Source organism: Erinaceus europaeus, chromosome 12 (genome assembly GCF_950295315.1).
Source record: "Erinaceus europaeus chromosome 12, mEriEur2.1, whole genome shotgun sequence".
Taxonomy (NCBI): domain Eukaryota; kingdom Metazoa; phylum Chordata; class Mammalia; order Eulipotyphla; family Erinaceidae; genus Erinaceus; species Erinaceus europaeus.
This window is the reverse complement of record NC_080173.1, coordinates 49,515,773-49,540,244: the sequence shown is the minus strand read 5'-3', so window position 1 is coordinate 49,540,244 and position 24,472 is coordinate 49,515,773. Positions and strand designations below refer to the sequence as shown.

The 24,472-nt window shown below is 44.1% G+C and overlaps 1 protein-coding gene and 1 long non-coding RNA gene across 4 annotated transcripts in view; both read left to right on the top strand.

The window, feature by feature from the left end:
- Positions 1-24,472, top strand: part of WIPF2 (WAS/WASL interacting protein family member 2) — a 57,942-nt gene that overhangs the window by 25,463 nt on the left and 8,007 nt on the right. For 2 of the 3 annotated variants that reach the window (XM_007531030.3, XM_016191687.2), the window contains exons 2-6: positions 6,888-7,018; positions 9,194-9,326; positions 11,147-11,263; positions 12,750-13,403; positions 20,032-20,241. In XM_007531030.3, the coding sequence (XP_007531092.1) occupies positions 6,956-7,018; positions 9,194-9,326; positions 11,147-11,263; positions 12,750-13,403; positions 20,032-20,241 (1,177 nt within the window). In that variant the 5' untranslated portion in view covers positions 6,888-6,955. Of the gene's footprint in view, positions 1-585; positions 701-6,887; positions 7,019-9,193; positions 9,327-11,146; positions 11,264-12,749; positions 13,404-20,031; positions 20,242-24,472 lie in introns of those variants that run through there. The other variant, XM_016191686.2, reaches the window with a different exon arrangement.
- Positions 22,552-24,280, top strand: LOC132541720 (uncharacterized). The gene is made up of 3 exons (XR_009552819.1): positions 22,552-22,766; positions 22,804-23,583; positions 23,870-24,280. It is a non-coding gene; the product is annotated as an uncharacterized LOC132541720 (long non-coding RNA).

Here is a 24,472-nt window from a genome sequence, read left to right as displayed (position 1 = left end):
TGATTTTTTTTCCTTTATTGGGGTATTAATGTTTTACAGTCGACAGTAAATACAATAGTTTGTACATGCATGACATATCTCAGTTTTCCACATAACAATACAACCCCCACTAGATCCTCTGTCATCCTTTTCCAGGACCTGTACTCTCCCCCCCCACCCATCACAGTCTTTTCCTTTGGTGCCGTACACCAGCTCCCATCCAGGTTCTGCTTAGTGTTTTCTCTTCTGGTGAGACCTGTGTTTTAATCTCAGTTAATCACCTTTCTTGGTTTAATTGCTGAGGTTGATTGTGCTTTGCACCTTTCTTGTAATCTGTAAATTGTATTTAAGGTGATCTTATTTTGGCTTTGATTTTTGAGCAGTCAAGAAGTGGGATTTCGTGGTCCGGGAGGTGGCGCAGTGGATAAAGCATTGGATTCTCAAGCATGAGGTCCTCAGTTCAATTCCTTTCAGCACATGTACCAGAGTGATGTCTGGTTCTTTCTCTCTCCTCCTGTCTTTCTCATTAATCAATAAATAAATAATTTCTTTTTTATTTATTTATTCCCTTTTGCTGCCCTTGTTTTTATTGTAGTTATTATTGTTGTCATTGATGTCATCGTTGTCAGATAGGACAGAGAGAAATGAAGAAGGAGGAGAAGACGGCAGAGATAGATATCCGAAGACCTGCTTCACCGCCTGTGAAGCGACTCCCCTGCAGGTGAGGAGCCGGGGGCTCGAACCGGGATCCTTATATGCGGGTCCTTGTGCTTTGCGCCACATGCACTTAACCCGCTGTGCTACCACCCGACACCCATAAATAAATTATTTAAAGGGGGGGGCAGGCAGTGGTGCACCTGATTAAGCGCACACATTACAGTGCACAAGGACCCAGGTTCAAGCCCCTGGTCCCCACCTGCAGGGGCAAAACTTCACGAGTGGTGATGCAGGACTGCAGGTGTCTCTCTGTCTCTTCCCCTTTCTATCTCTCCCGCCTCTCTCAATTTCTCTCTTGTCTCTATCCAATAATAAATAAATAAAATATTTAAAAAATAACTACAACAATAAAACAAGGGCAACAAAAGGGAATAAATAAATTAAATTTTAAAAAGTGTTAAAAAAAAAAAAAGGGAGTCGGGCGGTAGTGCAGCAGGTTAAGCACATGTGGCGCAAAGCACAAAGATCTGTGTAAGGATCCCGGTTCGAGCCCCCGGCTCCCCACCTGCAGGGGAGTCACTTCACAAGCGGTGAAGCAGGTCTGCAGGTGTCTGTCTTTCTCCCTCTTTCTTCCCCTCCTCTCTCCATTTCTCTCTGCCCTATCCAACATCAACAACAAAAGAATAACTACAACAATAAAACAACAAGGGCAACAAAAGGGAATAAATAAATAAAATTTAATTTCAAAAAAGGTGTTAAAAAAAAAGAAGTGGGATTTCCTTGGGAGACCATTTTTGGTGGTAGTAGCTCTTGAGTCTTGTTCCCCCCCCACCCCCCATTTTACTGTCTTAGGGTAAGGTATATGAGTTTTAGTCTTTTAAAATGAGGGCCACTTACATTATAAACAGGGCAAAAATATATAATTTGCAGATGTTATTTTATGGCCTGGTAGGTAGCTGATTCTCACATTTTATTTATACTCTAATGATATTCCAGAAATGTTACTATTGCCCATGAGTTAGATCTATTCCATGGCTTTGACCAGTAAACTGAGAGAAAATCTTTTACATTTTTAAAAAATATTTATTTATTCCCTTTTGTTGCCCTTGTTGTTGTTATTGTTGTTGTTACTGATGTCATTATTAGCTAGGACAGAGAAAAATCGATAGAGGAGGGGAAGACGGAGAGGGGGAGAGAAAGACAGACGCCAGGTGGGGGGCCAAGAGCTCAAACCGGGATCCTTACGCTGGTTCTTGAGCTTTGCACCACCTGCACTTAACCCACTGTGCTACTGCCCAACTCCTCAAACCTTTCCATTTTTTAAGTGTTGTAAAATCATGAGAGAGAAAGACAAACCACAAACTAGGAGAAAATATTTGCAAAAGATAAATCTAACAAAGGACTCTTATCCAAAATACTCAATTCTTAAAAACTAAATTGTAAGAAAACAAACAACTCAATTAAAAACTAACCGCAGGGAGTCCCTTTTGTTGCTCTTGTTGTTATTTGTTGTTGTAGTTATTATTATTGCTATTGATGTTGTTAGGATAGAGAGAAATGGAGAGAGGAGGGGAAGACAGAGAGGGGGAGAGAAAGACAGACACCTACAGACCTGCTTCACCGCCTGTGAAGAGGCTCCCCTACAGGTGGGGAGCTGGTGGCTTGAACCAGGATCCTTATGCAGGTCCTTACTCTTTCCGCCACATGCGCTTAATCCACAGCGCTACCGCCAGACTCCCGAACCAGGATCCTTATGCGGGTCCTTGCACTTTGCACCACCAGCCTTTTACCGGCTGCGCTACCACCCGACTCCCAATTTTTTTACGTTTTTTACAAGAGTATTGATGAACTCTAGCTTATGGTTGTGCAGGGAATTGAACCTAGGACTTCAGAGCCTCAGACATAAGAGTCTCTTTACATAACCATTATGCTATCTACCCCTGACCACAAATATGCCCTTAAGACAAGAGAGTATACATGGGGTGGAGGGCATGCACGAGACATACAGGAGCTCTGTACTTTCTGCAGAGTTTAGTCGTGAACTTAAAACTGCTCCAAAAGGGGTCGGGGCACAGATGGTTAAGCACACATGGCGCAAACTGGTTCAAGGATTCTGGTTCGAGCCCCGGCTCCCCACGTGCAGGGGAGTCGCTTCACAGGCGGTGAAGCAGATCTGCAGGTGTCTTTCTCTTCTCCTCTCTGTCTTCCCCTCCTCTCTCTATTTCTCTCTGTCCTATCCAATAATGACGACATTAATAAAAACAACAGTAGTGACTACAATAAAACAAGGCAACAAAAGGGAAAATCGATATTAAATTTTTTTTAAATTTATTAAGACTTTAAAAGTTAAAAAAAAAAAAACTAGAAGTAAGGCGGTAGCGCGGTGGGTTAAGTGCAGGTGGCCGAAGCGCAAGGACCAGCTTAAGGATCCCGGTTCGAGCCCCGGCTCCCCACCTGCAGGGAAGTCGCTTCACAAGCCGTGAAGCAGGCCTGCAGGTGTCTTTCTCTCCCCCTCTCTATCTTCCCCTCCTCTCCATTTCTGTCTGTCATATCCAACAATGACATCAATAATTACAACAATAAAACAACAAGGGCAACAAAAGGAATAAATGGGGCCATGTGGTGGCGTACGTACCTGGTTGAGCGCAGGTTACAGTGTGTAAGGATCCAGGTTCCAGCCCTGGGTCCCCACCTGCAGGGGGAAAGCTTCACTAGTGGTGAGGCAGAGCTGCAGGTGTCTCTCTGCCTCTTTCCCTATCACCCCCTTCCCTGTCAATTTCTGGCTGTTTCTGTCCAATAAATAAATAAAGATAATTTTTAAAAAGGGAATAAATAAATATTTTTTTTAAAAGCTCACTTGGATAATGCACTACTTTTGCCTGTGCACAGCCAAGAATAAACCCTGGCCCCCACCACATTGGAGGAAGTTTCAGTGCACTAGTCTCTTTGCGTCTCACTGTTTATCTCTCTTTTTTTCTTTTGCCTCCAGGATCATCCCTGGGGCTCAGTGCCTGCACTGCAAATCCATTGCTCCTGCAGCCGTTTTTGGGATTATTATTTTTGGTGATAATATATATTTTGTTGATTGATTGATTGATCGGACTGAGAGAAATTGAGAGGGATGGGGAAGACACGGGGAGAGAGAGACACCTGCAGACCTGCATCATCATTTCTGAAGCGACCCCTCCCTGCAGGTAGTGAGCCGGGAAGTCAAATCTGGATCCTTGTGAGGGTCCTTATGCTTTGTACTATGTGGGCTTAACCAGCCTGGCTCCGAATTCTCACTGTTTCTCTCCCCCTTTATCTCTGTCTGGAAGGAAATAATGATGATGATGATGATGATGATGATGAAAGAAAAGGAAAGCTCCAGGGAAATAGCTCAGATTGTTAAAAGTACCTGTTTACATACCTAAAACTCCAGATTAGAAGGTCAATCCCTGGCCCTTAGGCCAGAGCGAAGCAGTGCTCAGAGAGGAGGAGAGAAAAATAGACACCTGCAGATCTGGTTCACCGCCTGTGAAGCAACTCCCCTGCAGGTGGGGAGCCGGGGGCTCAAACTGGGATCCTTATGCTGGTCCTTGCGCTTTACGCCACCTACGCTTAACCTGACTCCCCTGAAATGTACATATTCTTAGAGTTCTACAAACTGCCAGCCTTGACACAAGAAGTAAATTTTCCCCAGTGGGGAAAAGAAAATCTCTTTAATGATGGTGCTGGGTGAATTGGACAGCCACATGCAGAAAAATGAAACTAGACCACCAACTAACACCATGCACCAAAATTAAACAGTGGACCAAAGATATGGATACTAGACCCAAAACTATAAAATACATAGAAGAATGTATTGGTGAAATTCCAGGACCTTAATTAAAGATGTATTTGGAGACTCCACTCCATGGGCAAGGGAAACAAAACCAAAAATGAACAAATGGGGCTGAATCAAATTAAAAAGCTGGGCTGTGGTAGATAACATTATGGTTATGTAAGTAGACTCTCATCCCTGAGGCTCCATAGTGTCAGGTTCAGTCCCCCACACTACCATAAGCTGAGCAGTGGTCTGGTGAAAAATAAAAATAAGCTTTTATACATCAAAAGAAAATTCCACAAGGATAAACAGGAAACTCAGCAAATGGGAAAAGATATTTTCACACTACACTTCAGACAAGTGGTTGATATCAAACATCTATAAAGAGCTAGTATAGCTAGGGGCTGGGTGATGATGCACCTTGTTGAGCACACCTTACAATACAAGGAACCAGGTTTGAGCCCCCAGCTCCCACCTGCAGGGGGGAAAGCTTAGTGAGTGGTGAAGCAGTGTTGCACGTGTCTCCCCCTATACCACCCCCTTCCCTCTCAATTTCTGACTATCCAATAAATAATAATACAACAACAACAAAACGAATACAGCTAAAGAAAAAGGATAACCCAATAAAAAAGTGGGCAGAAGATATGAATAGAAGGATCTCTAAAGAGATACACATGGCTCACAGACAAATGTGAAAATGCTCCAATTCACTCATCAGTAGAGACATGCAAATCTAAAAATCAAAATCACATTGAAATTCCACCTCACACCTGTGAGAATGTGTTCCATCAATAAAACGAGAAGGGTCCAGGCAGTGGCGTGGCGCCTTTGGTTAAGTGCTCACGTTACAGTATACAGGGATCTAAGTTTAAGCCCCTGATCCCTACCTGCAGGAGGAATACTTTAGGAGTTGTAAAGCAGGGCTGTGGGTGTCTCTCTGCTTCTCTTCCTTTCTATCACCTCCTCTCAGTTTCTCCTCTCTCTATCCAATAATAAATAAAATATTTTTTTAAAAAAACTGGGGTTGGGCAGTAGTGCAGTGGGTTAAGTACACATGGCGCAAAGCATAAGGATCCAGGTTCAAGCCCTCGGCTCCCCACCGGCAGGGGGAAAGCTCACATGCCGTGAAGCAGGTCTGCAGGTGTCTTTATCTTTCTCTCCCCGTCTTCCCCTCCTCTCTTGATTTCTCTCTGTACTATCCAGCAACAATGATAGCAATGACAACAATAATAACAACAACTATAAACAACAAAGGGCAACAAAATGGGGAAAATAGCCTCCAGGAGCTGTGGATTTGTAGTGCAGGCACTGAGCCCCAACAATAAAATAAATAAAAAAATATTAAATGAGAAGATAAGTGTTGGAGCAGATGTGGAGAGAGAAGTACATTGCTGATGGGAATATAAACTGGTACAACCACTATGGAGAATTCTTAAACAAATACAAATAGACATGTCGTATGATCCAGCTATTCCACTCCTAGGCATATACGCCCAAAATATAATGACACTGAGTTAAAGGGATATGTTCACCCCCATGTTCATATTGGCTTTATTAACGATAGCGAACACCTGGAAACAACCAAAATGCCCTCAACAGATGAATGAATAAAAAAGTTACGGGATCTCAACAGTATTATTCAACAATTTAAAAAAAAAAATGATACTGTGTCCTTTGGGATAAAGTGGATGGACTTGGAGAAGATTATGCTTAGTGAAGCAAGTCAGGAGGTGAAGGACAACTACAGAATGGTTTCACTCATATGGGGAATATAGAGAATTGAGTATACGAATGTGAAAAACCAAATGTCGGAAGTCGGGTGGTAGCACAGCAGGTTTTGCACATGGTGCAAAGTGCTGGACCGGCCCCCAGCTCCCCACCTGCAGGGGAGTCGCTTCACATTGAGTGAAGCAGGTCTGCAGGTGTCTCTCTTTCTCTCCCCCTCTGCCTTCCCCTCCTCTCTCCATTTCTCTGTCCTATCCAACAACATCAACATCAATAATAACTACAACACCAATAAAAAGACAAGGGCAACAAAAGGGAAAGTAAATAAATAAAATTTAAAAAAATGTCAGCCTATATCTAAGACTGTGGAAGAACTATAGTGGATATCTATGGGAGTGGGGATGGAGACACAGACTTTTGGTGATGCAAGTGGAAAACAAACAAACAGACTCTCATGGAACCTGAAGCTCCAAAGTCCCACTCCACTATTACCACCATAAGCCAGAGCTAAGCAGTGCTAACAGATAGCACATCTGGGAAACTTAAAATATCTCTCCTTTTACAGAAAAAAAGTTTATAAAACCCTGGACCATACCAGAATGGAACTAGGAAATGAGGTGCTTAGTTTCTCTCTATTGTCATGCCCAATTCTTTAGTTCTCTTGGGAATTCAGAGGGACTGGTGATGAAATTGGTCTAATGAACTTCTGTTTCGTTTGCAGGTATATGAGTGACCTAACGCAAAATAGAACGGAGAGAGAAAGCAGTGCCAACTGCGAACTGGGCAAGCATGCCAATTCCTCCTCCGCCTCCACCCCCACCTGGTCCTCCTCCGCCTCCCACTTTTAATCAGGTAGGCAAGTCTTCTATCCAGATGTGTCAGGGCCTTTGATTAGATAGATTGATGGCTGTCAAGATACTGTCTTACTCCCCTTCCCCTATTAGAAATTCTAGATTTAACTATCATGGCATTCTTATTTTGAGCTTGCTTTTTAATTCTGTTTTTAGCATCCCAGATTTTTGGTTTTAAGATTGGTACTGAAGGCTTCCTGGTAAAAGAAATAACATACTCAAAGAAATGTGGCGTAAGAAGATGTGGAATAACGCAGATGAAGTCTGTACTATTTCTGAGCCTGAGGGTCCTTTTTAGGAGCATCATAATGACTTGTTTTATTTTTCTCGATCTGGTTTAATCTAAATGGAGATTTAGATAGGTAGCACTAGAGTAGAATAAAGAGTAGAATGAGAAGAGGGAGGAGAACTTGTCTGAGGAAACAAAATGTGAAAGGTTGCTGATTTGTGAGGAAATACAGTTTTAAATGTGCTCCAAATGAGTGGTGGGAGATATAGTTGGGAGTGGAGTGTGCACTGAGGGTTGAATTTTTTTTCTTATTGATGATGGAAAGGGGCTATTTTATTTTATTGATTTTATTTTATTCTTTTTGGATAGAGACAGAAATAGAGAGGGGAGGGAGAGGGAGACACCCTACTTCATCATTCTTTTCCCCTTCAGGTGGGGACCACAGGCTTGAACCTGGGTCCTTGCACACTATAGTGTGTGTGTTTAACCTAGTGTGCCACCACCTGGCCCCTGGTGGGAATGCAAACTGGCACAACCACTGTGGAGGACAGTATGGCAAATCCTTAAACAAATACAAATGGGGCAGGGGTAGATAGCATTAATGGTTATGCAAACAGACTCTCATGCCTGAGGCTCCAAAGTCCCAGGTTCAATCCCCTGCACCACTATAAGCCAGAGCTAAGCAGTGCTCTGGTTTAAAAAAAAAAAACACAAATGGAAATGTCATATGATCCAGCAATTCCATTACTAGGCATATACCCAAAAGATATAATAAAACTGATTTGAAGGGATATATAGACTCCCATGTTCATAGCAGCTCTATACACAAATAGCAAAAACCTGGAAGCTTGGTGTGATTTTAACAGTAGGAATAACCTGATTAAGTTTAAGAGTGAAAGGTCACAGTGCTGGGCAGTGAACTGCCTAGTAGAGCATACATGCTACAGTGTGCAAGGAGCCAGGTTGAAGTTCCCAGTCACCACCTGTACAGGGCTTAACTTCACAAATCATGAAGGAGTGTAATTTAAAAAAATATTTTATTTTATTTTGATGGGAGAAATAGAGAAACACACAGTGAGAAACCAGAGTATTACTCAGCTGTGGCTGATGGTAGGACTGAGAATTGAACCTGGAACTTCAGAGCCTTTGGCATGAAAGTCTTCAGTGGTCAGGGAGGTGGTTCAGTGGATAAAGCATTGGACTCTCAAGCATGAGGTCCCAAGTTCAGCCAGCAGCAGCACACGTACCAGAGTGATATCTGGTTCTTTTTCTCTCTGTCTTCATGAATAAGTAAATAAAACCTTTGTGTTCACATTGAAATATGGAGTATCTAACACACAAACTTAGTAGGTAAGTGCTCAATAAGTATTAACATAGGCCTCCTGTCAGAAACTAGATAGGGAGAACTGTATGCTTCACAAGTGATGTGATAGGAGAAAAGAACTACGAATGTGGGGGCCGGGCAGTAGTGCAGTGGGTTAAGTGCATGCAGGTGGCGCAAAGCACAAGGACCAGCATAAAGATCCTGGTTCGAACCTCCAGCTCCCCACCTATAGGGGGGTCGCTTCACAAGCGGTGAAGCAGGTCTGCAGGTGTCTGTCTTTCTCTCCCCCTCTCTGTCTTCCCCTCCTCTCTCCATTTCTCTCTGTCCTATTCAACAACAATGACATCAATAACAACAACAATAATAACCACAACAACATTAAACAATAAGGGCAACAAAAGGGGGGGGGGAAGCTTCCAGGAGCAGTGGATTCGTGATTCGTGGTGCAGGCACTGAGCCCCAGCAATAACCCTGGAGGCAAAAAGAAAAGAAAAGAAATCTTGTATGTACCAGTGCTTCCATTTTCACATGTATCTTATTAAACAAGGTGCTCATAGAGTATAGTTTGAAGATTGTTACAAACGGGACTCTTTAAAAGAACTTGTATTCCCCACTTTGTCCAGGCAAACACAGAACCGCCCAGACTGAGTAGAGATGAGCAGCGGGGTCGTGGTGCACTCTTACAGGACATCTGCAAAGGGACCAAGCTGAAGAAGGTGACCAATATCAACGATCGGAGTGCACCTATCCTTGAGAGTGAGTCTAAAGCTTCCTTTTCTTTTTTCTTCCTCCTCTTCTTCTTCTTTTTTTTTTTTTTTTCCTCCAGGGTTATTGCTGGGGCTTGGTACATGCATTACAAATCTACTGCTCCTGGTGGCCATATATATATTTTGCTGTTGGATAGGACAGAGAAGTAAAGAGAGGAGGGGAAGAAAGGGGGAGAGAAAGATAGACATCTGCAGACCTGTGAAGTGACCCCTCTGCAGGTGGGGAGCCGGGGACTCAAACTGGGATCCTTGTGCCAGTCCTTGTGCTTTGCACTCTATGCACTTCACCCGGTGTGCCCAGCCCCCTAAAGCTTCCTTTTCTAGGGAACTACCAGTTTCTCAGGGTTGCCTTGAGAAAATGACTGGCTTCTCATTTTCACTGCTGGGCATTGAGTGGGAAAGCTTTCTTCCTAGAAGATATTACTTCATCTGTTTGCCCTGTCTGTTCATTTGAATATGTATATTAGAAGTTCCTTTCTGACCTTTGAAAAACATTCTCAGAGTGAAGCCTCTCCTCCTACAGTAAGTAGTACTTCTTAGACATATTATGGCTAACCAGTTGTCTTGTATTGCACTCCTATTTGCATTTGGTATTCTTGCATTTCTATAATTTTTTAAAGATATTATTTATTAGTGAGAAAAATAGGAGATAGAGAAAGAACCAGACGTCACTCGGGTACATGTGCTAAATTTCTAACTTTGTTCTGATAGGCCTCTGGAAAGTTAGCTCAGTGGTCTGGGAGGTGGTGCAGTGGATAAAGCATTGGACTCTCAAGCATGGGGTCCTGAGTTCAATCCCTGGCAGCACATGTATCAGTGATGTCTGGTTCTCTCTCTCTCTCCTCCTATCTTTCTAATAAAATCTTAATAAAAGGGGGGGGGGTTGGGCAGGAGCGCAGTGGGTTAAGCACACGTGGCGCAAAGCGCAAGGACCGGCATAAGGATTCCGGTTCGAGCCCCCGGCTCCCCACCTGAAAGGGAATCGCTTCACAAGTGGTGAAGCAGGTTTGCAGGTGTCTATCTTTCTCTCCCCCTCTTTGTCTTCCCCATTTCTCTCTGTCCTAACAACGATGACATCAATAACTACAACAATAATTTAAAAAAAAAGGGCAACAAAAAGGAAAATAAATAAATATTAAAAATTTTAAAGAAAAGAAAAGGAAGACAGGTGGTGGCGCAGCGGGATAAGCGCACAAGGCGCAGAGCGCAGGGACCGGCGTAAGGATCCCGGTTCGAGCCCCCGGCTCCCCACCTGCAGGGGAGTCGCTTCACGGGCGGTGAAGCAGGTCTGCAGGTGTCTGTCTTTCTCTTCCCCTCTCTGTCTTCCCCTCCTCTCTCCATTTCTCTCTGTCCTATCCAACAACAACGACATCAACAATAACTACAACAATAAAAAAAAAAAAAGAGCAACAGAAAGGAAATAAATAAATAAATATTTTTAAAAAAGAAAATCTAACTTAAAAAAGAAAAAAAAGGAAGTTAGCTCACACCTGAGTGATTGACCCCTTGGAGAGGAGAATTCAGATACTTCTGTAAACATGACTTTATCTTGGCTATGCATCTGGCCTAAATAAGAGAATTTATTATTTTTTTTCATAATGGTAAAAAAGTTTTATTCATACATATATAGGAAGCTGTGAAACTGTTGCCTTTTGTTTGTTTTGGTTTGATTTTTCAATTTTATTTGAAAGGGAAAGGCAAAAGCAAGATTATTTACAGTATAGCTAAAGGAGAGGTTTCTCTTCAGGATTGACTTAGTTCCAAACTCAAGAGTATATGAAGTGAAAATGTTGATGATATGCGTTTCAGAATCCAAAGGAAGCAGTGGTGGTTATGGCTCTGGAGCAGCTGCCCTGCAACCCAAGGGAGGCCTCTTCCAAGGAGGAGTGCCAAAGCTTCGACCTGTGGGCACCAAGGACGTTTCAGGTATCTGATAAGTACTTTCTCTCTTTGAATTTATTATCTGTATTTACTTATTTATTTACTGGATAGAGACAGCCAAAAATTGAAAGAGAAGGGGAAGATAGAGAAGGAGAGAGACACCTACAACACTGCTTCACCACTTGCAAAGCTTTGCCCCTGCAGGTGGAGATCAGGGGCAAACCCAGGTCCTTGTGTGACGTGTGGTCAACCCAGGTACACCACCACCCAGCCTATGATAAGTACTTTCTTAGGATCGTTCCCAAATACATTATTTTCTGAGTGTTAGATGTGGGAGGAAGAAATGAGAGCAGGAGAGAGTTACAGAGACCAAAACAAAGGCTGAGCACTCCAAGTCTTAGAACCATATCAAAACCCAGAACGGGACCAGGTGGTGGTACACCTGATTGAGCACACACATTGCAAGGACCCAGGTTCATGACCCCATTCCTCACCTACGAGTGAAAGCTTCATGAGTGCTGAAGCAGTGCTGATGGTTGTCTCTCTTTCTCTCCCACTGTGTACCCCCCTTTCCCTTTCAGTTTCGCTCTGTTCTATTTAAAAAAAAGAAAGAGAGAGAGAGAGGAAGGAAGGAAGGGAGAAAGAGAGAGAGAGAGAAAGAAAGACAGACAGACAGAGAGAAAGAAAGAAAGGAAGGAAGGAAGGAAGGAAGGAAGGCCAGTAACATAGCCCCCAAACTCGGGTAGTATACTGCATTGCCATGCGTGTGACTCAGGCATAAGCCCAGCCCCCACCATACTGGAGGAAGCTTCAGTGCTGTGGTCTGTTTTCATTCTCTCTGCTTCTGTCTCTCTTCATCTGAAAAAGTCATACTGGAGTACTGAAGCCCCAGCAATGACAAAAAATATCTATATAGAAATACTTTCCCAGGAGTTGGGCAGTAGTACAACTGGTTAAGCGCACGTGGCACAAAGCACAAGGACTGGCATAAGGATACTGGTTCGAGCCCCCGGCTCTCTACCTGCAGGAGAGTTGCTTTACAAGTGGAGAAGCAGATCTGTCTTTCTCTTCCCCTCTCTGTCTTCCCCTCCTCCATTTGTCTCTGTCCTATCCAATAACGACGACATCAGTAACAACAATAAAACAACAAGGGCAAAAAAAGGGAATCAATGGGAGTTGGGTGGTACAGCACAGCGGGTTAAGTGCAGGTGGCCCAAAGCACAAGGACCAGCTAAGATCCTGGTTCAGGCCCCCATCACCCCACCTGCAGGGGAGTCGCTTCACAAGCAGTGAATCATGTCTGCAGGTGTCTGTCTTTCCCCCTCTGTCTTCCCCGCTCTCGATTTCTCTCCTATCCAACAACAATAATAACTACAACAATAAAAATACAAGGGCAACAAAAGGGAATAAATATTTAAATAGGAATAAATAAATATATTTAATTAATCAAAAAGTCTGGGTAACGTGAAGTATAGATACTGACGAACACGTATCTAGCTCTGTTAACCCAGTGTGTCTGGTCTGTTTGTAGAGAACCTCCCTGGCAAGCCAGCCCTGCAAGTCCCCAGTTCCCGAGCTGCTGCCCCAAGGCCTCCAGTGTCAACAGCCAGTGGTCGCCCTCAAGATGATGCAGACAACCGAGCCTCACTCCCAGAACTGCCTAGGATGCAGAGACCCTCATTACCAGACCTGTCTCGGCCTAACACCCCCAGCAGTACGGGCATGAAGCACAGTTCCTCTGCCCCTCCTCCACCACCTCCTGGGCGGCGAGCCAACGCGCCCGCTACACCTCTGCCTATGCACAGCAGCAAAGCCCCAGCCTACAACAGAGAAAAACCTTTGCCGCCAACACCTGGACAGAGGCTTCACCCTGGTCGAGAGGGACCTCCTGCTCCACCCCCAGTGAAACCACCACCTTCCCCTGTGAATATCAGAACGGGACTAAGTGGCCAGTCTCTGGCTCCTCCTCCTCCGCCTTATCGCCAGCCTCCAGGGGTCCCTAATGGGCCCTCCAGTCCCACTAATGAATCAGCCCCTGAGCTGCCACAGAGACACAATTCTTTGCATAGGAAGACACCAGGGCCTGCCAGAGGCCTAGCACCTCCTCCACCCACCTCAGTGTCCCCCTCATTACAGAGTAATAGGCCTCCTCCCCCAGCCCGAGACCCTCCTAGTCGGGGAGCAGGTAAGTGCCTGGAAGCACCTTCTTTCCTCATCAGACTGAGAACTGAGTGCCTTGCTTCACTCTTTTCCTCCAGAGCTCTCCTTCAGTGATTGAAAAGTAAGAATTCATTGTGACTTGCACGCCAGCAAAATAGCTCACGTGGATACTGCACTTCAGATTCGAGCCTGGTCCTCAACACATTGAAGGAAACTTCAGTGTTGTGGTTCCTTTTCCCCTCTCTGCCTTTGCCTCTTTCTTTCTTTCTTTTTCTTTTTTTTTTTTTGCCTCCAGTGTTATTGCTGGGGCTTGGTACCTACACCACAAATCCACTGCTCCTGGAGGCCATTTTTTCCCCCCTTTTGTTGCCCTTGTTATATTGTATCATTGTTGTGGTTATCATTATTGTTGGTTGTTGGATAGGACTGAGAGAAATGGAGAGAGGAGGGGAAGACAGAGGAGGGAGAGAAAGACAGATACCTGCAGACCTGCTTCACCGCCTGTGATTCAATCCCCCTACAGGTGGGGAGCCGGGGGCTCGAACCGGGATCCTTCTGCCGGTCCTTGCGCTTTCCACCATGTGCGCTTAACCCGCTGTGCTACCGCCCGACCCCCTGCCTCTTTCTATCTGAAAAACAAAAAGACAACACATACACACACACACAATATTCACTTACTTGCTTAGCAGGTTTTTTGTCTTTTTATCTTCTTCTGTTGGGAAAACAACAGTCAACAATAGGAAAAAAAATTCCTGCTCTTGGGCTGGGGAGATGGCACAATGGTTAGGAAAACAAACTTTCATTCCTAAGGCTCTGATGTCCCAGGTTCATTCTCTAGCCTCAGTGAGTCAGAGCTGAGCAGTACTGTGTTTCAAAAAAGAAAAAACTGTTCTTCTCATAGTCATGTGAAAAAAGCAAATAAATGCAAGCTGGGGAGTTGTGTCAGTGGTGGGGCAGCTGTGTAGCTCTCTCTAGGTTCATTCACTCTTTTTTAATATATATTATTTATTTATTTATTCCCTTTTGTTGCCCTTGTTGTTTTATTATTGTTGTTGTTAATGTTGTCGTTGTTGGATAGGACAGAGAGAAATGGAAAGAGGAGGGGAAGACAGAGAGAGAGAGAAAGACAGACACCTGCAGACCTGCTTCACCGCTTGTGAAGCGACTCCCCTGCTGGTGGGGAGCCGGGGGCTCGAACTGGGATCCTTATGCCAGTCCTTGCACTTTGTGCCATGTGCACTTAACCCGCTGCGCTACCGCCCGACTCTCTAGGTTCATTCACTCTTAATACCACATGCAAACAGCAAGGGTAATTCCACAAATGGTGGAGCAGTTCTTTGCTCCCCTCCCCCAGCTATCTCTGTCACTCTCAATCTCTTAGTCTAAAAGTAGAAAGAAGTAAGAAAGGGTGAGAAGGTGAGATTTCAAAGCACTGCTCTGTCCTCCATGGAGTTCCACCCAGTTCCATCCTTGATGCTCTTGTGGTACCAGGGAACAAACCAGAACTTCCATTCATGGAGGCAGGCATTTCTCTACTTGATAAGCCTCCTCCTTGGTATCAGATTTTTGTATTTATTTATTTATTGGATAGATACAGAGAAAAATCAAGAGGGAAGTGGAGGATCAAGAGAGAGGAAGATAACAGCACTGCTTCACCATTTATTAACTTTCTCTCTGTACATGGAGACTGGGGGGCTTGAACCCGTGACTGTGCTTATTGTAATACTGGGATATCAGGAAGATCATGATGCATTTTTGCATAGAAAAATATGTCACGGGGAGTTGGGTGGTAGCGCACTGGGTTAAGTGCATGTAGGATGAAGCACAAGGACCACTTAAGGATCCCGGCTCCCCACCTGCAGTGAAGCAGGTCTGCAGGTGTCTTATCTTTCTCTTTCCCCTCTCTGTCTTCCCCTCCTCCCTCGATTTCTCTCTGTCCTATTCAACAACAACTACATCAATTACAACAACAATAAAAAAACAAGGGCAACAAAAGGGAAAGTAAATAAAAAGAAGAAAAAAGAAAAAATATGTCATGATTTTTTGATAACCCAATATGTGCACTCAACTGAGTGTGCCATGACTCAGCCCAATTGTTTTTTGCCTCTAGGGTTATCGCTGGGTTTTGGTACCTACACTTTGAATCCACTGCTCCTGTGGCCATTTTTCTTTCTTTCTTTTTTCTTTTTCTTTTTTTTCTTTTTGGATAGGACAGAGAGAAATTGAGGGAGGAGGGGAAGATAGATAGGGAGAAAGATAGACACCTGCAGACTTGTTTCACCACTTGTGAAGTGACACACACACACACACCCCGCAGGTGGGAGAGCCAGGGGCTCAAACCGGGATCCTTGTGCCAGTCCTTGCACTTTATACTATGTGCACTTAACCTGATGCATCACCGCCCAGTCCCCCCTAAATTTTTTTTTTTAATTTCTTTATTGGGGAATTAATGCTTTACATTCGACACTGATTTTTAAAGACTTTTTAAAAAAAATATATATATATATATTCTTTATTCCCTTTTGTTGCTCTTGTTGTAGTTATTGATGTTGTTGTTGAATAGGACAGAGATAAATGGAGAGAGGAAGGGAAGACGGGGTGAGAAAGACACCTCATGACCTGCTTCACTGCTTGTGAAGCAACTCCCCTGCAGGTGGGGAGCCAGGGATTCGAACCGGAATCTTTACACCGGTCCTTGCACTTTGCGCCATGTGTACGCTTAACCTGTTGCGCTACTGCCCAACTCCCAGTAATTTTTTTTTTTTGAAGGTGCATTTGAGTTTTGAAATTGGCCAAGAAGCAGAGTCAGGCGTGTGTACAAATATTTTTGTTGAGTGATGGTTGGGTGACCTCAGAAATGAAATGTGACCATAGTATAGATAAGCTGAATTTGGAGTCAGTTTCAAAGCAGGTGCTCCCTGTTTTTGAGCTACAGGATGATCACTAGCAATAAGTCAGTTCTGCAGATGAAAGTACTATAACAATTTTGAAAATCATTTGAACCTCTGCCCATACTAAGTGATAGAACCTGTACATGCTGTGGAAGAATAAAAGAAACAGGGAATCAGAGTAGAGTAGATTGCTTTTGGAAAGCCTTGGAAAGAAAGGACCTGAGTCGGGGCCGGGTGGTGGCGCACCTGGTTGAGCGCACATGTTACAGCGCTCAAGGACCCGGGTTTGTGCCCCGGTCCCCACCTGCAGGGGGAAAGCTTTGCAAGTGGTAAAGCAGGGCTGCAGGTGTCTCTCTTTCTCTCTCCCTCTCTATCTCCCCTACCCTTTCGATTTCTGGTTGTGTCTATCCAATAAAGATAATAAAAAATAAATAATAATATTAAAAAGAAAAAAAACAAGGTTTCAGATCATCCAAGCCATGCCACTAGTATCACTCAAGAGAAAACAACACACGGCGCAAAGCACAAGGTCCAGCATAAGGATCCCAGTTTGAGCCCTCAGACCCCCCCACCTGCAGGGGAGTCACTTCACAAGTGGTGAAGCAGGTCTGCAGGAGTCTGTCATTCTCCCTCTTTCTGTCTTCCCCACCTCTCCATTTCTCTCTGTCCTATCCAACAATGATGACATCAATAACAACAACAACAGTCACTACATAACAATAATAAAACAACAAGGGCAACAAAAGGAAATAAATAAATATTTTTAAAAAACATAGGTTGGATTTGGATTTGGTAGTGAAGGAAGAGTTTTGTCGAGGAGACACAGAAGCAAAGCAGGGACGTCAGAGGTAACTCATTGGGTAGAACACACGCCTTGCTATTCTTGGGGTTTGGTCGCCAGCATTAATGAGACTACTAAGAGCAGCACCAATAAAACTGGAGGAAGAATGCTTTGAGATTTTCTCTCTCTATTCCTTCTCCTTTGTGTGTGCATGTCTCATCTCTAAGGAAATATAAAATATAAGATATTGGAACAAGAGACTTCTCAGTGGTATGTGCATATGTGTAGCAGTGGGTTCATTGCCCTGCACTACAGAAAAATAAATACGCATATATAATTTTCATTCATTCTGCAAACACTGCATGCTTACCTACTGTGTACCATTTGACTGAGCTTGAGAACTGAGGTGCATAGATACTGCTCTGATTTAAAGAAATATACAGTATCCTTGGGAAGAAACACATCAATAACTAGAACCCTAGAGAGATAGAAGACTACAGAAATAAAAAAGGAGAAGTACCTAACCAGAATTAGGAAAGGAAGAGGAGAGAGTAAGATCAGAGGCCAGGTGGTAGCTCACCTGGCTGAGCACACATTTACCAATGCTCAAGGACCTGGGTTTGAGCCCCCAGTCCTCACCTGCAGGGGGGAATCTTTGCAAGTGGTGAAGCAGTGCTGCAGGTGTCTCTCTGTCTCTCTCTCTCCCTATCATCCCCTCTCAGTTTCTGGCTGTCTCTATCCAATACGTAAAAATTTTGGGGGAGCCAGGTGGTGGCACACCTGGTGGAGCACACATATTACATTGCACAAGGACCCCGATTCAAGCCCCCAGTCCCCACCTCGGGGAAAACTTTGCAAGTGGTGAAGCAGTGCTGCAGGTGTCTGTTTTTCCCCCTCTTTATCTCCCCCTTCCCTCTTGATGTCTGGCTGTTCCTATCCAATAAGTAAAAATAATTTAAAAAAATTTTTTTTTAGATTTTTTTTTTTTTGCCTCCAGGATTATTGCTGGGGTTCAATGCCTACATAAACCCACTGTTCCTGGCAGCCACTTTTTCGTGTGTGTGTGTGTGTGTGTGTGTGTGTGTGTGTGTGTGTGTAGTTACTGGATAGGACAGAGAGATTGAGAGAGGAGGGGAAGAGAAAGTAAGCGACACCTGCAGACCTGCTTCACCACTTGTCAAGTGACCCACCTGCAGGTGGGGAGCCAGGGTTTGAACTGGGATCCTCATGCCAGTACTTACACTTTGTACTATGTGTATTCAACCCAGTGTATTGCTTGGCCCTCAATAAAGATAATTAGAAGAAAAAAAAATTTTTTTAAGAGAGGGTAAGAACACATGACTGGTGTGGGAGGTTACCATTTGAGAAAGGAAAAAAGTGTGCAAGAGCCATTTGTGACCAAAGCCAAGGATTTGAAACTTTATGCTTGAGGAAATGCAAAGCCCTTGAAAACATTAGAGCAAGTCTTTTGGAGAGATTAGTGGGTTGGTAAAATGCATAATGAAATGAAGAAATTAGAGGGAACATTTGGGAGTTTCTGTTGTTTGAATGGGACCAGAGCATCTAGTCTGTAGTATGTGCAGAGCTGGAGAATCAAATCTGGGGCCTGGAACCTATGGCTGCATGTCCTGAATTCTGTTGGGAAGAGTTTTTACAGGAGACCTGAATAAATACAAAGAAAAAAAAAAAAGCTGGGCCAGGCACTGGCATACTGGTTAAGCTCACACATTACAGTGCTCCCTCTCTATCAGCCCTTCCTTCTCACTGTCTCTGTCTCTATTTAAAAAAACAATAAATAAGCCCTGAATAAGAATTGTGGAAGAGTGCATGGAAAAACGGGGTGGGGAGTGGGTCATCAAGGATAAGAAGTTTTAGACTGATTTGTTCTGAGAAGTGAAAAATGAATATGTGTTCTTTTTTTTTTTTAATAATTTATTTCTTTATTGGGGAATTAATGTTTTACATTCAACAGTAAATACAATAGTTTGTACATGCATAACATCCCCCAGATTCCCATTTAACAATACAACCCCCACTATGTCATTCATCATCTTTCATGGACCTGTATTCTCCCCACCCACCCACCCACCCCAGAGTCTTTTACTTTGGTGTAATACTCCAATTCCATTTCAGGTTCAACTTGTGTTTTCTTTTCTGATCTTATTTTTCAACTTCGGCCTGAGAGTGAGATCATCCCATATTCATCCTTCAGTTTCTGACTTATTTCACTCAACATGATTTTTTCAAGGTCCATCCAAGATCGGCTGAAAACAGTGAAGTCACCATTTTTTACAGCTGAGTAGTATTCCATTGTGTATATATACCACAACTTGCTCAGCCACTCATCTGCTGTTGGACACCTGGGTTGCTTCCAGGTTTTGGCTATTACAAATTGTGCTGCCAAGAACATATGTGTACACAGATCTTTTTGGATGGATGTGTTGGGTTCCTTAGGATATATCCCCATTCTTTTATTTTTTAATTTTCTATTTTAATATTTATTTTATTTATTCCCTTTTGTTGCCCTTGTTGTTTTATTGTTGTAGTTATTATTGTTGTTGTCATTGTTCGATAGGACAGAGAGAAATGGAGAGAGGAGGGGAAGACAGACAGGAGGAGAGAAAGTTAGACACCTGCAGACCTGCTTCACCACCTGTGAAGCAACTCCCCTGCAGGTGGGGAGCCGGGGCTCGAACCGGGATCCTTATGCCGGTCCTTGTGTCTTGCGCCACTTGCGCTTAACCCGCTGTGCTACAGCCCGACTCCCATATGTATTCATTTTTAATTGACATCTGGAAGAATGGTAATGCTGCTTTAAAAAAAAAAAGTGACTGGAGGGTGAGTAAGATACGTAGCTTAGCATCCAGACTGATAGAACTTGCAAAGCACCAAGATGCTCTTGAGCCCTCGTCTCTCAAATCCCCCTGCTACCCCATGTCAGCTCTACACGCAAACCTGACTGCCTTGAATTTTCATTGCAGCTCCTCCACCACCACCACCCATGGTCCGCAATGGTGCCAGGGACGCTCCTCCTCCCCCCCCACCATACCGAATGCATGGGTCAGAACCCACGAGCCGAGGAAAGCCCCCTCCTCCACCTTCAAGGACGCCAGCCGGACCACCCCCACCTCCCCCGCCACCCTTGAGGAATGGCCACAGGGACTCTATTACCACCGTCCGATCTTTCTGGGGTGAGTAGTGAGGTCTTTTAGTCTCACAGCTCTTGCGGCGACTTTACTAATTCCAGGTGGGGCTAATAAAAGTGGACATGGTCACATCATCTCTGTTCACAGAAGTTCCTCTTTTTTTTTTGCCTCGAGGGTTATCACTGGGGCTCGGTGCCTACACTATGAATCCACTGCTTCTGGAGGCCAATTTTCCCCCCCCCTTTTTTTGGTTGCACTTGTCATTGCCATTGTTGTTGGATAGGACAGGGAGAAATCAAGAGAGATGGGGAGACGGGGAGAAAAGATAGATACCTGCAGACCTGCTTCACCACTTGTGAAGTGAACCCTCCCTCCCCCCCACAGGTGGGGAGCCCAGGCGAACCGGGATCCTTATGCGTCCTTTCTGTGCACATTGCTTATGTGAAATCTAGGCAAGGGAGATTCGGAAGAAATGATAATAAAATCAGCATGTGTCCTGCTAAATCTAGTGTGTGCACTTAACCAGGTGCACCACCACCAGGCCTGTCACGCTAACTCTGGACTTGCTCTGCACCCCAGGATCATTATTTGGTTAGCTATTAGATGAGACACTATCCGCTTCAGGATTCTTCAGAAAGGAAGTATCTATTCTCCTAGGAAGGAGAACTCTTTACAAATAAAATAAGAGGGGAGGGCCTGGAGAGAAAGCAAAGTGGTTATGCAAAAAACTTTCATGCGTGAGGCTCAGAGATCCAAGGTTCATTCCTTAGCTCCACCGTAAGCCACAACTGAGCAGAGCTCTGGTAAAATAAAAAAAATAAATAAAAGATTTAAAATAAAAAAAGCCAGGGCCGGGCGGTAGCGCAGTGGGTTAAGCGCATATGGCACAAAGCGCAAGGACCGGCATAAGGATTCCGGTTTGAGCCCGGGCTCCCCACATGCAGGAGGGTCGCTTCACAAGCGGTGAAGCAGGTCTGCAGGTATCTGTCTTTATATTTCCCTCTGTCTTCCCCTCTCTTGATTTCTCTCTGTCCTACCCAACAACAACGAAGACATCAATGACAACAATAATAACCACAACATTGATGAAACAAGGGCAACAAAAAGGAAAAATGGCCTCCAGGAGCAGTGGATTCGTGGTGCACCAAGCCCCAGCAATAACCCTGGAGGCAAAAAAAAAAAAAAAAAACTGTGTTTATAGCATTTATCTAATCCAAGGGCATTAACCAACTGTGTTATTTTTTATTTTATTTTTTTGCCTTCAGGGTTATCTCGGGGGCTCAGTTCCTGCAATATGAATCCACTGCTCCTGTGGCCATTTTTTTCATTCTTCTTCCTCTTCCTCTTCCCCTTCTCCGTCTCATCCTCCTCCTTCCTCCTTCCTCCTCCTCCTTCCTCCTTCCTCTTCCTCTTCTTTTTTGATAGAAATTAAGAGGGGAGGGGAAGATAAGAGAGAAAGATAGACACTTGCAGACCTGCTTCACCACTTGTGAAGTGGGGAGCCAGAGGCTTGAATCAGGATCCTTGTGCGGGTTCTTGTGCTTTGTGATATGTGTGCTTAACCCACTGTACCACCACCTGCCCCCCACCTGTATTTTTTTTTTTCCCTCCAGGGTTATTGCTGGGCTCGGTGCCTGCACCATGAATCCACTGCTCCTGGAGGCCATTTTCCCCCCCTTTTTTGTTGCCCTAGTTGTTGCAGCCTCGTTGCGGTTATCATTGCCATTGTTGATGTTGCTTTGTTGTTGGATAGGACAGAGAGAAATGGAGAGAGGAGGGGAAGACAGAGAGAGAGGGGAAGAGAAAGATAGACACCTGCAGACCTGCTTCACCGCCCGTGAAGCGACTCCCCTGCAGGTGGGGAGCCAGGGGCTCGAACTGGGATACTTACGCTGGTCCCTGCGCTTTGTGCCACGTGCGCTTAACCCACTGCGCTACCACCCGACCCCCCCCACCTGTATTTTTTGAGTAACTTCATTTCATTTCTTTTACATGTGAAACTATTAATAGGAGACTAGAATAGGAAATGTATCAGACTAGCTTTTCTGTTACAAGTAAATAAACCGCACCTAAGAAATTCTGTTTTTTTCTTTAAAAAAAAAAAGTGGTCCGGAAAGTGGTGCAGTGGCTAAGGCACTAGACTCTCAAGCATGAGGTCCTGAGTTCTATCCCTGGCACTACATGTACCAGAGTGATGTCTGGTTCTTTCTCTCTCTCTCTCCTGCTATCTTTCTTATTAATAAATAAATAAATAAAATCTTTAAAAAATATATGCTATTTTTTTTTCCCTCCAGGGTTATCTCTAGGGCTTGGTGCTTGGTGTAAGGTGCTGGGTGCTGGCATTACAAATCCACAGCTCCTGGTGCTCATTTTTTCTTTCTTTCTTTTTTTCCCCCTTATTTTATCCAATAAGACAGAGAGAAATTGAGAGCAGAGAGGAGAGACAGAGACACCTGTAGACCTGCTACACTGCTTGTGAAGCTTCCCCCATGCAGATGGGGAGTTGGGGGAGCTTCAAAGTTGGGCCTTTTTGCAGCCTTTGCACACAGTACTATGTGTATTTAATCTATGTGTACTATGTGTACTTACTATGTGTACTTAATCTAGTGTGCTACCTCCCAGCCCCTGAAATTCTAATTCTTTAGGTCTGAGAAGGAGCTCCAAGCAAAAGTGGTGCAGAGGGTATTGCTTGTTAGACACTCAGTTGAGGACCCCTGGGAAATCTATACTGCCCCTTTTAACGTTTTTTTCTCTAGATAGAGGATGAAAGAAAGAGAAAGGAAAAGAGACACCACACCAGTGCTTCATCATTGTGAAGCTTCCCCTTTTGTGTGTTGCACCCTTGTTGTAGCTAGGGGTTCGAACCTGGTTTTAGTTCATGGTATCATGTACACTTCACTGAGTGAGCCATCTCCTAGCCCCCTGCTCTAGATCAGTTTATGGTTGTTTTTTTATTTTTTTTTTTTAATTATCTTAGCCCCCTGCTCTAGATCAGTTTATGGTTTTTTTTTATTCTTTTTTTTAAAAATTATCTTTATTTACTTACTGGATAGAGACAGCCAGAAATCAAGAGGAGGTGATAGAGAGGAAGTGAGACAGAGAAACACCTGCAGCCCTGCTTTACCACTCAAAGCTATCCCTGTGCAGGTGGGGACTGGGGCTTGCACCCAGCTCCTTGTGCACTGTGATGTGTGTGCTCAACCCGGTGGGCCACCACATGGTCCAGTGGCTGATTTTTTTACCCCTGCTCTGGTATGTTCCTGCTATGTGGAACATGGTTTTTGATTTGAAGATAAGTTCTTTGAAATGTGATTGAACCATACCCATAGAAAATTGTTATATGGGAGTCGGGCAGTAGCTCAGTGGATTAAGCATACGTGGCACAAAGTGTAAGGCCGGGTGTAAGGATACCAGTTCCAGCCCCCGGCTCCCCACCTGCAGGGGAGTCACTTCACAGGCGGTGAAGCAGGTCTGCAGGTGTCTGTCTTTCTCTTCCCCTCTCTGTCTTCCCCTCCTCTTTCCATTTCTCTCTGTCCTGTCTAGCAACGATGACATCAATAACAACAAGAATAACTACAACAATAAAAAAACAACAAGGGCAACAAAAGGGAAAATAAATATTTTTAAAAATTAAAAAAAAAAACTTTAAAAAAAATTCTTAAAAAAAAAAAAGAAAGAAAAGAAAAGGACTGGCATGGGGATCCCGGTTCGAGCCCCTGGCTCCCCACCTTCAGGGGAGTCACTTTACAGGCGGTAAAGCAGGTCTGCAGGTGTCCGTCTTTCCCCTTCACTGTCTTCCCCTCCTCTCTCAATTTTTCTCTGTCCTATCCAACAACAGCAACAACAACAACAGTAATAACAGAACAATGACAAAACAACAAGGGCAACAAAAGGGAAAAAAATGGCTTCCAAGAGCAGTGGGTTTGTGGTGCAGGCACCGAACCCTGGCAGTAACCTTAGAGGCAAAAAAAAGAAAAGAAAAAATTGTCAACAAGGGCAACAAAAGAGAATAAAGAGATAAATATTTTTTTAAAAAGAAAAGAAAATTGTTATATTATGTACCAACAACTTATCGATCCATACTCCCAGCCTAAGAACAATATATATATATATATTTTTTTTTTCCCTCCAGGGTTATTGCTGGGGCTCAGTGCCTGACCATGAATCCACTGCTCCTGGAGGCCATTTTTCCTCCTTTTGTTACCCTTGTTGTGGTTATTGTTATTGTTGATGTCATTTGTTGCTGGATAGGACTGAGAGAAGTAGAGAGAGGACA